The 14,130-nt window shown below is 44.8% G+C and overlaps 1 protein-coding gene across 1 annotated transcript in view; it reads left to right on the top strand.

The window, feature by feature from the left end:
• The window catches only part of UHRF1BP1 (UHRF1 binding protein 1), a 103,974-nt gene that overhangs the window by 43,166 nt on the left and 46,678 nt on the right, over positions 1-14,130 (top strand). The window contains exons 5-7 of the mRNA XM_038749684.1: positions 397-586; positions 1,793-1,933; positions 9,073-9,243. Coding sequence (XP_038605612.1) covers positions 397-586; positions 1,793-1,933; positions 9,073-9,243 — 502 coding nt within the window. The remainder of the gene's footprint in view (positions 1-396; positions 587-1,792; positions 1,934-9,072; positions 9,244-14,130) is intronic.

The raw sequence follows: 14,130 nt of genomic DNA, 5'->3' as shown, positions 1-14,130 counted from the left end.
ACTGTACTAAGCGCTTGGGAAGTACAAGTTGGCAACATATACGAGGTGATAATAAGAATAATAATACTAATGATGTCCCCTTTTAGACTGTGAGCCCACTGTTGGGTAGGGACTGTCTCTATATGTTGCCAATTTGTACTTCCCAAGCGCTTAGTACAGTGCTCTGCACACAGTAAAAGCGCTCAATAAATACGATTGATTGATTAATGATGATGTGATAATAGCATTGGTTAGGCATTTTAGACTGTGAGCCCACTGTTGGGTAGGGACTGTCTCTATGTGTTGCCAACTTGTACTTCCCAAGCGCTTAGTACAGTGCTGTGCACACAGTAAGCGCTCAATAAATGCGATTGATGATGATTTGCTATGTTATCCCCATCCCTTCTCTCCCTGCAGCGAGTATGGCTTTGCCGAGAAAGTAGTGGAGGGCATGTTTATCGTCGTCAACTCCATCACCATCAAGATTCACTCCAAGGCATTCCATGCTTCCTTTGAGCTCTGGCAGCTCCAGGGCTACAGCGTCAACCCCAGCTGGCAGCAGAGTGACCTCCGCTTCACGCGCATCACCGACCCCCACCGAGGAGAGGTGACGGCCCGGGCGTTCGGGGGGGTGGGGGGCGGCGGGGGGTCTGAGTCTACCGAGGAGAGGGGCTAGCCGGGGCTTTGGGGGGCACAGGGGAGTCCACTGAAGAGAGGGGACAGTCCGGGCGTTGCGGGGACAGGGCAGGATGTGAATCCACTGAGGTATTTGTGAGGAGAGGGATTTGAACGCAGAGGGAAGGGCTCGATTCCACCCAGGAGAGGGACGGGTGTGGACGTAGAAAGACGTACGGGAGAGCGGTAGAGGCGACAGTGAAGGGGTAGTGATATTGTTCCCTCTTTTCCCTAAGATCCGCCATCTCCAGGAAACCCAGACTGAGCCCCCTCCTTCCTCTCCCCCTCGTCCCCCTCTCCATCCCCACCGTCTTACCTCCTTCCCTTCCCCACAGCACCTGTATATATGTATATATGTTTGTACATATTTATTACTCTATTTATTTTACTTGTACATATCTATTCTATTTATTTTATTTTGTTAATATGTTCGGTTTTGTTCTCTGTCTCCCCCTTCGAGACTGTGAGCCCACTGTTGGGTAGGGACTGTCTCTATATGTTGCCAACTTGGACTTCCCAAGCGCTTAGTACAGTGCTCTGCACACAGTAAGCGCTCTATAAATACAATTGATTGATTGATTGATTGAAATCGCCCCCCGCCTCCCGACCACCACCACCAATGTTACCGTTCTATAATTGATGATGGCATTTATTAAGCGCTTACTATGTGCAAAACACTGTTCTAAGCACTGGGGATGTTACAAAGTGATACGGTTGTCCCACGGGGGGGCTCACAGTCTTCATCCCCAATTTCCAGATGAGGTAACTGAGGCCCAGAGAAGTGAGGTGACTTGCCCAAAGTCACACAGCTGACAATTGGCGGAGCCGGGATTTGAACCCCTGACCTCTGACTCCAAAGCCCGGGCTCTTTCCACTGAGCCCTGGTGATTCTCTAATTCTGGGTTCAAGTGTCCTCTACCTGCCTTCTCCAGGCAGTTTCTCTTTATATTGGAAAGGGGGTAGGATCCTCTTTTCTTGTGATGGCGGGGTTCTAAATCTCAGCTTGACTAATCATCCGGGGTGTCAGTGGCATATACTCAAAATTAAATGTGTTTTCTTCCCTTCCCCACCCACCCCCTTCTCTCTCTCTCTCTCTCTCTCTCTCTCTGTTTCTCTCTCTTTCTCTCTCGCTGGGTAGGTTTTGACATTTAAGGAACTAACGTGGCAGACTCTTCGGATCGAGGCGGATGCCACGGACAATGGTGATCAGGAGCCAATAACCACCCCTTTGAGACTCATCACCAACCAGGGCAGGATCCAGATAGCTCTCAAGAGAAGAGTGAGTATCTAATAATGATAATAATAATAACGATGGCATTTATTAAGCGCTTACTATGTGCAAAGCACTGTTCTAAGTGCTGGGGAGGTTACAAGGTGATCAGGTTGTCCTTCGGGGGGCTCACAGTCTTAATCCCCATTTTACAGATGAGGTAATCAATCAATCAATCAATCAATCAATCGTATTTATTGAGCGCTTACTGTGTGCAGAGCACGGTACTAAGCGCTTGGGAAGTACAAGTTGGCAACGTATAGAGAAAGTCCCTACCCAACAGTGGGCTCACAGTCTAAAAGGGTAACTCAGGTTACCCTTTTAGAGGGTAACCTGAGGGTAACTGAGGGTACCTGAGGGTAACTGAGAGTAAAAGGTAACTGAGGCACAGAGAATAATAATAATAATAATAATAATGGCATTTATTAAGCACTTACTGTGTGCAAAGCATTGTTCTAAGTGCTGGGGAGGTTACAAAGAGAAGTGACTTGCCCAAAGTCACACAGCTGACAATTGGCGGAGCTGGGATTTGAACCCATGACCTCTGACTCCAAAGCCCGGGCCCTTTCCACTGAACCACGCTGCTTCTCTTATAATACTAATAAGTTTAGTAATCATAACAATAATGATAGTGAAGCTGCGTGGCCTAATGGATAGAGCCTGGGAGTTAGAAGGAACTGGGTTCTAATCCTAGCTCTTCCACTTATCTGCTGTGTGACCTTGGGCAAGTCACTTCACTCCTCCGGGCCTTAGTTCCCTCATCTGTAAGATGGGGATTAAGACTGTGAGCCCCTTGTGGGACAACCTGATCACCTTGTATCCCCCCAGCGCTTAGAACAGTGCTCGGCACATAGTAAGCGCTTAACAAATACCATAAAAAAGAGATGAGTGCATCTCAGAGCAACTGACCTCAGTCCAGTAGCCAGGGCAACGGGAGGCTGACCTTTAAGGGGCCGAGGTTCCTCGCATGTCCGTATCTCCACCTCCAACTTACATAGGCACCGCAATGACGGTCAGTAAGAAGCGACTTTCTGTTTAAAGATGTGGCTACCATCTTTCTCAAGTATTTTCTGAGGGCCACCAGGGAGTTGAAAGGCCAGCAGCACCGAGAAAGAGAACCCATCTCCCCAAATTGAGGAAGTAGCGAGGCCTGGGGGAAATAGGGGAATTGAAGAAAACTCCACGGTTACGCATACCAGAACGACCTTTTGACAGAAGATGGGGTTTTTCTGAAGAAGGGGTGACCCTGGAGTCGCTGGGGGTCAGAAATGACGGCGTTTGAAGAAGAGATGTGCCAAGCGCTGTATTGAGCACTGGGGTCGATATCCAGATCAGGTCAGACACAGTTCCTGTCCCACATGGAGCTCGCAGCCTGCGGCATCTCTCTCCCTCCTCTTTGGCAGTGCTGACTATTATCATTATTATTAATAATTAATATATTATTACTAATATCATTATTAATAATAATATATAATATACGATAATATATAATAATATATTATTATTATTGTATTTGTGAGCACTTACTACGTGCCGAGCACTGTTCTAAGCGCTGGGGGAGATACAAGGTAATCAGGTTGTCCCACATTCATTCATTCAATCGTATTTATTGAGCGCTTACTGTGTGCAGAGCACTGGACTAAGCGCTTGGGAGGTACAAGTTGGCAACATATAGAGACGGTCCCTACCCAATAGTGGGCTCACAGTCTTAATCCCCATTTTCCAGATGAGGTAGCTGAGGCCCGGAGAAGTTAAGAGACTCACCCAAGACCACACGGCAGACCCGTGGCAGAGCCAGGATTAGAACCCAGGTGGACCTGACTCCCAGGACCGAGAAGCAGCGTGGCTCAGTGGAAAGAGCCCGGGCTTTGGAGTCAGAAGTCATGGGTTCAAACTCGGGCTCCACCAATTGTGAGCTGTGTGACTTTGGGCAAGTCACTTCACTTCTCTGTGCCTCAGTTCCCTCATCTGTAAAATGGGGATGAGGACTGTGAGCCCCCCCGTGGGACAACCTGATCACCTTGTAACCTCCCCAGCACTTAGAATAGTGCTTTGCATAGAATAAGCACTTAATAAATGCCATTATTATTATTATTATTATCCACTAAGTGATGCTGCTTGTGACTGTGAGCTCAAACTCTAGACTGAGAGCTCGCTGTGGGCAGGGAACGTGTCTGTTATAGTGTTATACTGTACTCTGCCAAGAGCTTAGTTCTCTGCTTTTAGACTGTGAGCCCACTGTTGGGTAGGGACTGTCTCTATATGTTGCCAACTTGTACTTCCCAAGCGCTTAGTACAGTGCTCTGCACACAGTAAGTTCTCAATAAATACGATTGATTGATTGATTGCTTACGCTGCAGGTATAGATTTGGGAATCACCCTCATAGAAATGGTAGCTGAAGCCATGGGAGTGAATGAGTTCTCCAAGGGAGTGGGTGTAGATTCATTCATTCGATCGTATTTATTGAGCGCTTACTGTGCGCAGAGCACTGGACTAAGCGCTTGGGAAGTACAAGTTGGCAAAAAATAGAGATGGTTCCTACCCAACAGCGGGCTTACATTCTAGAAGATGGAGACTAGAAGGGGACCCAGAACTGAACGTTGAGAGACTCCCACAATGAGGGAGTGGAAGGCAGAGGAGGAGGCTGAGAAAGAAACTGAGAATGAACGAACGGAGAGATAGGAGAAGAAACCAAGGTTTCCAGGAGAAGGGGGCGGCTGAGAATGTCAATCAATCAATCAATCAATCGTATTTATTGAGCACTTACTGTGTGCAGAGCACTGTACTAAGCGCTTGGGAAGTCCAAGTTGGCAACATCTAGAGACAGTCCCTACCCAACAGTGGGCTCACAGTCTAAAAGGGGGAGACAGAGGACAAAACCAAACATACCAACAAAATAAAATAAATAGAATAGATATGTACAAGTAAAATAAATAGAGTAATAAATATGTACAAACATATATACATATATACAGGTGCCGTGGGGAAGGGAAGGAGGTAAGAGAGGTTGAGGAGGATAAAGATGGCGTTAGAAGGAGACCATTGGTGAAATTTGTGAGGGTGGTTCCTGTGGCGGGAAGGGGATGGAAGCCAGATTGGAGGGGGTCAAGGAGACAATCGGAGGAGGGATGGAACTGGAGACAGCAGGTGCAGACAACTCGCTCAAGGAGCTTGGAGAGGCGTGGCAGGAGGGAGATGGGGTGATAACTGGAGGGAGCTGTGGGCTCAAGGGAGAGTCTTTCTAGGATATAGGAGACATGACCCCTATTTATTACTCTATTTATTTTACTTGTACATATTTATTCTATTTATTTTATTTTGTTAATATGCTTTGTTTTGTTCTCTGTCTCCCCCTTCTAGACTGTGAGCCCACTGTTGGGTAGGGACCGTCTCTAGATGTTGCCAACCTGGACTTCCCAAGCGCTTAGGACAGTCTTTTAGACTCTGAGCCCTTTTAGAGCCCCTTTTAGACTGTGAGCCCACTGTTGGGTAGGGACTGTCTCTATATGTTGCCAACTTGTACTTCCCAAGCGCTTAGTACAGTGCTCTGCACACAGTAAGCACTCAATAAATACGATTGATTGATTGATTAGGACAGTGCTCTGCACACAGTAAGCGCTCAATAAATACAATTGATTGATTGATTGATGAGCAGCATGGCTTAGAGAAGCAGCATAGCTTAGTGGAAAGAATACGGGAGGATGTGGGTTCTATATGTTTGTATTTATTACTCTATTTTATTTGTACATATTTATTCTATTTAGTTCATAGGTTTTGTTCTGTTGTCTGTCTTCCCCTTCTAATAATGACATTTATTAAGTGCTTACTATGTGCAAAGCACTGTTCTAAGCACTGGGGAGGTTACAAGGTGATCAGGTTGTCCCACGGGGTGCTCTCAGTCTTAATCCCCATTTTACAGATGAGGGAACTGAGGCCCAGAGAAGTGAAGTGACTTGCCCAAAGTCACACAGCTGACAATTGGCAGAGGCGGGATTCGAACCCCTGACCTCTGACTCCAAAGCCCGGGCTCTTTCCACTGAGCCACACTGCTTCTCTAGACTGTGCTGCTTCTAGACTGTGAACCCGCTGCTGGGTAGGGACTGTCTCTATAGGTTGCCAACTTGGACTTCCCAAGCGCTTAGGACAGTGCTCTGCACACAGTAAGCGCTCAATAAATACAATTGAATGAATGAATGAGTGAATAATCCCTACTCTGCCACTTCTCTGCTGTGTGACCTTGGGCAAGCTTCCGTTACCTCATCCGAAAAATGGAGATTAAGACTGTGAACCCCACGTGGGGCAACCCGATTACCTTTTATCTACCCCAGCGCTTAGAACAGTGCTTGGCACATAGTAAGCGCTTAAACAATGCCATCAGAATTAATGAGCACGTTCGAACGCAGTGGGGAAGAAGCCATTGGAGAGCGAACAGTTGGAGACGGCGGTCAGGGAAGGAAGGGAGGGGGCAAGTGCTTGTACAGTGCTAAGCGCTTAGTACAGTGCTCTGCACATAGTAAGCGCTCAATAAATACGATTGATGATGATGATAAGGTGCGAAGGGATGGTGTCGGACGCGCGGGTGGAAGGGGGGGATTTTGAGAGAAGGCAAGAGATCTCTCGACATACTGCCGGGAAGGATGGGAGAGTTGAAGAAGCGGCAGGAGGATGGAGGGGCCGCAGAGGAGCCGGGGAGATTTTAGGGAGCTCACACCTCGTGGTTTCAGTTGTTTCACTAAAGTAGATGGCCGGGTCATTAGGGACAAAAGATGGGGGACGCGAGGAGGGAATTAAACGTTTGAAGAAGGGAGGATCCAGGCTTCACCGGTTCCCATGGGGGTTCTGCCCTGAGACCAGTTGGGAAGGAGTAACCCCTTGGTGGACTGGGACAATCAATCAATCAATCGTATTTATTGAGCGCTTACTGTGTGCAGAGCACTGGACTAAGTGCTTGGGAAGTACAAGTTGGGACAGTGACTCAGTGGATAGAACACGGGCTTGGGAGTCAGAAGGACCTGGGTTCTAATCCTGGCTCCGCCACCTGTCTGCTCTGTGATCTTGGGCAAGTCACTTAATTTCTCTGGGACTCAGTGACCTCCTCTGTAAAATGGGGATTAAGACTATCATCCCCCGGGCCTGGAATGCCTTCCTCCCTCTGCCCATCCGCCAAGCTAGCTCTCTTCCTCCCTTCAAGGCCCTACTGAGAGCTCACCTCCTCCAGGAGGCCTTCCCAGACTGAGCCCCTTCCTTCCTCTCCCCCTTGTCCCCCTCTCCATCCCCCCCGCCTTACCTCCTTCCCTTCCCCACAGCACCTGTATATATGTATATAAGTTTGTACATATTTATTACTCTATTTATTTATTTTACTTGTACATATCTATTCTATTTGTTTTATTTTGTTAGTATGTTTGGTTTTGTTCTCTGTCTCCCCCTTTTAGACTGTGAGCCCACTGTTGGGTAGGGACCGTCTCTATATGTTGCCAATTTGTACTTCCCAAGCGCTTAGTACAGTGCTCTGCACATAGTAAGCGCTCAATAAATACGATTGATGATGATGATGATGATGACTATGAGCCCCACGTGGGGCAACCTGATGAGCTTGTATCTACCCCAGTGTTTTAGAACAGTGCTTGGCACATAGTAAGTGCGTAACAAGCCACTTGCCTGCCGTGTGACCCTGGGCAAGTCATTTCACTTCCTTTGTGCCTCAATTACCTCATCTGTAAAATGGGGATTGAGACTGTGAGCCCCGCATGGGATAAGGGACTGTGTCCAACCCAATTTGCTCATGTCCATCCCAGCGCTTAGTACAGTGCCTGGCACAGAGTAAGTGCTTAACAAATATAATAATACTAATAATAAAGTACCATAATTATTAATTATTAATCGAACTGGGCGGTCCCACATTCTCCATGGCTTCCACAGACCATTCATTCAGTCGTATTTATTGAGCGCTTACTATGTGCAGAGCACTGTACTAAGCACTTGGGAAGTACTGAGTGTTAGCCCACTGTTGGGTAAGGACTGTCTCTATATGTTGCCAACTTGTACTTCCCAAGCGCTTAGTACAGTGCTCTGCACACAGTAAATGCTCAATAAATACGATTGAATGAATGAATGAATGAATGAACAAGTCGGCAACACATAGACACGGTCCCTACCCAGCAATGGGCTCCCGGTCTAGAAGGGGGAGACAGACAACAAAACAAAACGTGGAGACAGGTGTCAAAATCGTCAGAACAAATCGAATTAAAGCTCTATGCACATCATGAACAAAATAAGTAGAATATTCAGTAGGTACAAGTCAAATAGAATACTGAATCTGTACAAATACAGACCATTCATTCATTCAGTCGTATTGAGCGCTTACTGTGTGCAGAGCACTGTACTAAGCACTTGGGAAGTCCAAGTTGGCAACATATAGAGACGGTCCCTACCCAACAGTGGGCTCACAGTCTAGAAGGGGGAGACAGACAACAAAACAAAACATGTAGACAGGTGTCAAAGTCGTCAGAACAAATAGAATTAAAGCTCTGTGCACATCATTAACAAAATAAATAGAATAGTCAATAGGTACAAGGCAAATAAGTAGAGTACTAAATCTGTACAAATACAGACCATTCATTCAATCGTATTTATTGAGCGCTTACTGTGTGCAGAGCACTGGACTAAGCGCTTGGGAAGTACAGGTCGGCAACATATAGAGATGGTCCCTACCCAATAACGGGCTCACAGTCTAGAAGGGGGAGACAGACAACAAAACAAAACATGTAGACAGGTGTCAAAAGTCGTCAGAACAAATAGGATTAAAGCTCTGTGCACAGCGTGGCTCAGTGGAAAGAGCCCGGGCTTTGGAGTCCGAGGTCATGGGTTCAAACCCCGGCTCCCCCAATTGTCAGCTGTGTGACTTTGGGCAAGTCACTTCACTTCTCTGTGCCTCAGTTCCCTCACCTGTAAAATGGGGATTAAGACTGTGAGCCCCCCGAACGACAACCTGATCACCTTGTAACCTTCCCAGCGCTTAGAACAGTGCTTTGCCCATAGTAAGCGCTTAATAAATGCCGCCATTATTATTATTATCATTAACAAAAATAAATAGAATAGTCAATAGGTCCAAGTCCAATAGAGTACTGAATCTGTACGAATACAGACCAAGGACTGCAACGTGATGGCTTCCAAGCTGATGTTTCTTCTGGATGACCTCCTTTGGGTGCTGACCGACTCCCAGCTGAAGGCGATGATGAAGTACGCCGAGTCCCTGAGCGAAGCCATGGAGAAAGCCGCCCAGCAGAGGAAGAGCCTGGCCCCGGAACCCGTGCAGGTAAGTAGAGGTTGCCGGGCCGATTCCGCGCGAGGCGGGTGGTCACCGGGCCCGGACCAGAGGGACAGAGCCACCCGGCCCCATCCGCCTTTAAGCTTGGCCCAGCCCAAAAGGAGCCTGGCATCTGGAACCAGCACCAGCCTGCTCCCGGGGGCCCAGTTTTCACTGGGAGCATCTATTCTATTTATTTTATTTTGTTAGTATGTTTGGTTTTGTTCTCTGTCTCCCCCTTTTAGACTGTGAGCCCACTGCTGGGTAGGGACCGTCTCTATATGTTGCCAACTTGGACTTCCCAAGCGCTCAGTACAGTGCTCTGCACACAGTAAGCACTCAATAAATACGATTGATGATGATGATGATGATGAAGTAGTAGTAATCAATCAATTAATTGTATTTATTGAGTGCTTAATGGGTGCAGACCACGTACAAAGCACTTGGGAGAATACAGCGTAACAGAGTTGGTAGGCACATTCCCTGCCCATAATGAGCTTGCTACAGTCTAGAGGGAGAGACAGATTCATTCATTCATTCATTTGTATTTATTGACAAATGTATTCATGTATTTATAATTTATATATATATAATTATAAATATAAAAATTATAAATATATAATATATTATATTATGTATAATATATATTTTAATGTATTTATAACATTAAATGGACACTTTCCCTGCCCATAATGAGCTTACTTTCCCTGCCCATAATGAGCTTGCTACAGTCTAGAGGGAGAGACAGATTCATTCATTCATTCATTTGTATTTATTGACAAATGTATTAATGTATTTATAATTTATATATATATAATTATAAATATAAAAATTATAAATATATAATATATTATATTATGTATAATATATATTTTAATGTATTTATAACATTAAATGGACACTTTCCCTGCCCATAATGAGCTTACTTTCCCTGCCCATAATGAGCTTGCTACAGTCTAGAGGGAGAGACAGATTCATTCATTCATTCATTTGTATTTATTGACAAATGTATGAATGTATTTATAATTTATATTTAATTATAAATATAAAAATTACAAATATATATCATATATTATATATTTAATTATATAATTATTATATATATATTATATATTTAATTATATAATTAGTATTTATAATATTGAACGGACACTTTCCCTGCCCATAATGACCTTACTTTCCCTGCCCATAATGAGCTTGCTACAGTCTAGAGGGAGAGACAGATTCATTAATTCATTCATTCATTTGTATTTATTGACAAATGTATTAATGTATTTATATATATATATATATGTATATATATTTTAAATGTATTTATAACATTAAATGGACACTTTCCCTGCCCGTAATGAGCTTACAGCCTAGAGGGGGGAGACAGATTCATTAATTCATCAATTCATTTGTATTGATTGAGCGCTCACTGTGTGCAGAGCACTGTATTGAGCGCTTGGGAGAATACAGCATAACAGGGTTGGTAGGCACGTTCCCTGCCCATAATGAGCTTGCTACAGTCTAGAGGGAGAGACAGATTCATTAATTCATTCATTCATTTGTATTTATTGACAAATGTATTAATGTATTTATATAAATATGCGTATATATATTTTAAATGTATTTATAACATTAAACAGACACTTTCCCTGCCCATAATGAGCTTACAGCCTAGAGGGGGAAGACAGATTCATTAATTCATCAATTCATTTGTATTGAGCGCTCACTGTGTGCAGAGCACTGTATTGAGCGCTTGGGAGAGGACAGTATAACATTAAACGGACACTTTCCCTGCCCATAATGAGCTTACAGCCTAGAGGGGGGAGACAGATTAATTAATTTGTCAATTCATATGTATTTATTGAGCACTCACCGTGGGCAGAGCACTGTATTAAGCACTTGGGAGAGTACAGTATAACATTAAACGGACACTTTCCCTGCCCATAATGAGCTTACAGCCTAGAGAGGGAGACATTCATTAATTCATCAATTCATTTATGTTTATTGAGCGCTTACTGTGTGCAGAGCACTATATTAAGCGCTTGGGAGAGTATAACATTAAACAGACACTTTCCCTGCCCATAATGAGCTTACAGCCTAGAAGGGGAGACAAATTCATTAATGCATTCATTTATTTGTATTCATTGAGCACTTACTGTGTGCAGAGCACTGTATTGAGCGCTTGGGAGAATACAGTATAACATTAAACGGACACTTTCCCTGCCCATAAATGAGCTCACAGCCTAGAGGGGGAGATAGATTCATTAATTAATTCATTCATTTGTATTTATTGAGTGCTTACTATGTGCAGAGCACTGTATTAAGTTCTTGGGAGAAGCAGCGTGGCTCAGTGGAAAGAGCCCGGGCTTTGGAGTCAGAGGTCATGGGTTCAAATCCCACTCTGCCAATTGTCAGCTGGGTGACTTTGGGCAAGTCACTTCACTTCTCCGGGCCTCAGTTCCCCCCTCTGTAAGATGGGGATGAAGCCTGTGAGCCCCCCCGTGGGACAACCTGATTACCTTGTACCCCCTCCAGGTGCTTAGAACAGTGCTTTGCACATTGTAAGTGCTTAATAAATGCCATTATCATTATTATCATTACAGTATAACATTAAACGGACACTTTCCCTGCCCATAATGAGCTTACAGCCTAGAGGGGGAGGCAGATATTAATATAAATAAAGAACTTATTACGCTTTTAGACTGTGAGCCCACTGTTGGGTAGGGACTGTCTCTATATGTTGCCAACTTGTACTTCTCAAGCGCTTAGTCCAGTGCTCTGCACACAGTAAGCGCTCAATAAATACGACTGACTGACTGAATGAATGAATATCGGACAGAAAATGACTCTCCCCACCCTCAAAGCCTTATTGAAGGCCCGTCTCCTCCAAGAGGCCTTCCCTGACTAAGCCCTCCTTTCCTCTTCCTCAACGGGCTCACAATCTAGAAAGGGGGAGACAGAGCAAAACAAAACAAGTAGACAGGTGTCAATACCATAATAATAATAATAATTCATTCTGTCGTATTTCATTCAGTTGTATTTGTTGGGCGCTTACTGTGTGCAGAGCACTGTACTAAGCGCTTGGGAAGTACAAGTTGGCAACATATAGAGATGGTCCCTACCCAACAGTGGGCTCACAGTCTAGAAGATGATGATGGCATTTATTAAGCGCTTACTATATACAAAGCCCTGTTCTAAGCGCTGGGGAGGTAACAAGGTGATCAGGTTGTCCCACGGAGGGCTCCCAGTCTTCATCCCCATTTTCCAGATGAGGTAACTGAGGCCCAGAGAAGTGAAGTGACTTGCCCAAAGTCACCCAGCTGACAGTTGGTGGAGCTGGGATTCGAACCCATGACCTCTGACTCCTAAGCCCGGGCTCTTTCCACTGAGCTACGCTGCTTCTACCATCAAAAGCGATCTGAGGAGGGAGAGTGTTACAAGTCCGAGGCAGGACATGGGTGAGGGGTCGGCAGTGAGATAGACGAGATTGACGTCCCAAAATAGGATATATTAAGCAGGGTACTAAGCTTTAGGGAGAGAGCACCTGGATTCATTCAATTAATAATAATAATAATAATGTTGGTATTTGTTAAGCGCTTACTATGTGCAAAGCACTTAGAACACTAAGCGCTGGGGTAGATACAAGGTAATCAGGTTGTCCCACGAGGGGCTCACAGTCTTCATCCCCATTTTACAGATGAGGGAACTGAGACCCAGAGAAGTGAAGTGACTTGCCCAAAGTCACACAGCTGACAAGTGGCGGAGCCGGGATTTGAACCCACGGCCTCTGACTCCAAAGCCCATGCTCTTTCCACTGAGCCATGCTGTTTTTTTTATTGAGCACTTATGGTGTGCAGAGCACTGTCCTGTTCTGCAGAGCACACAGAAGCAGCATGGCTCAGTGGAAAGAGCCCGGGCTTTGGAGTCAGAGGTCATGGGTTCAAATCCCGGCTCCGCCAATTGTCAGCTGTGTGACTTTGGGCAAGTCCCTTAACTTCTCTGTGCCTCAGTTCCCTCATCTGTCAAATGGGGATTAAGACTGTGAGCCCCCCATGGGACAACCTGATCACCTTGTAACCTCCCCAGCGCTTAGAACAGTGCTTTGCACATAGTAAGCGCTTAATAAATGCCATTATTATTATTATTATTATTATTACTAAGCGCTTGGGAAGTACAAGTCGGCAACATCTAGAGACGGTCCTTACCCAACAACGGGCTCACAGGCTAGAAGGGGGAGACAGACGACAAAAAAAACCTGTGGACAGGTGTCAAGTCATCAGAATAAATAGAAATAAAGATAGATTGAAATGGATTGGAAATAGACTCTGCACACAGTAAGCACTCAATAAATACAATTGATTGATTGATTGATTGTTTTGTTGCCTATCACTCCCTTCTAGACTGTGAGTCCATTGTGGGGCAGGGACCGTCTGTATATGTTGCCAACTTGTACTTCCCAAGCGCTTAGTACAGTGCTCTGCACACAGTAAGCGCTCCATAAATACGATTGAATGAATGAATCAATCAATCAATTGTATTTATTGAGCGCTTACCGTGGGCAGAGCACTGTACTAAGCGCTTGGGAAGTCCAAGTTGGCAACATATAGAGACAGTCCCTACCCAAAAGCGGGCTCACAGTCTAAAAAGGGGGAGACAGAGAACAAAACCAAAACATACTAACAAAATAAAATAAATAGAATGGATATGTACAAGCAAAATAAATAAATAAATAAATAGAGTAATAAATATGTACAAACATATATACAGGTGCTGTGGGGAACAAAACCAAAACATACTAACAAAATAAAATGAATAGAATAGATATGTACAAGTAAAATAAATAAGTAAATAAAGAGACTAATAACATCTATACATATATACGGGTGCTGTGGGGAACAAAACCGA

The sequence above is a fragment of the Tachyglossus aculeatus genome, chromosome 7 (assembly GCF_015852505.1).
Source record: "Tachyglossus aculeatus isolate mTacAcu1 chromosome 7, mTacAcu1.pri, whole genome shotgun sequence".
NCBI classification, from domain to species: domain Eukaryota; kingdom Metazoa; phylum Chordata; class Mammalia; order Monotremata; family Tachyglossidae; genus Tachyglossus; species Tachyglossus aculeatus.
This window is presented reverse-complemented; position numbering and strand designations above follow the sequence as displayed.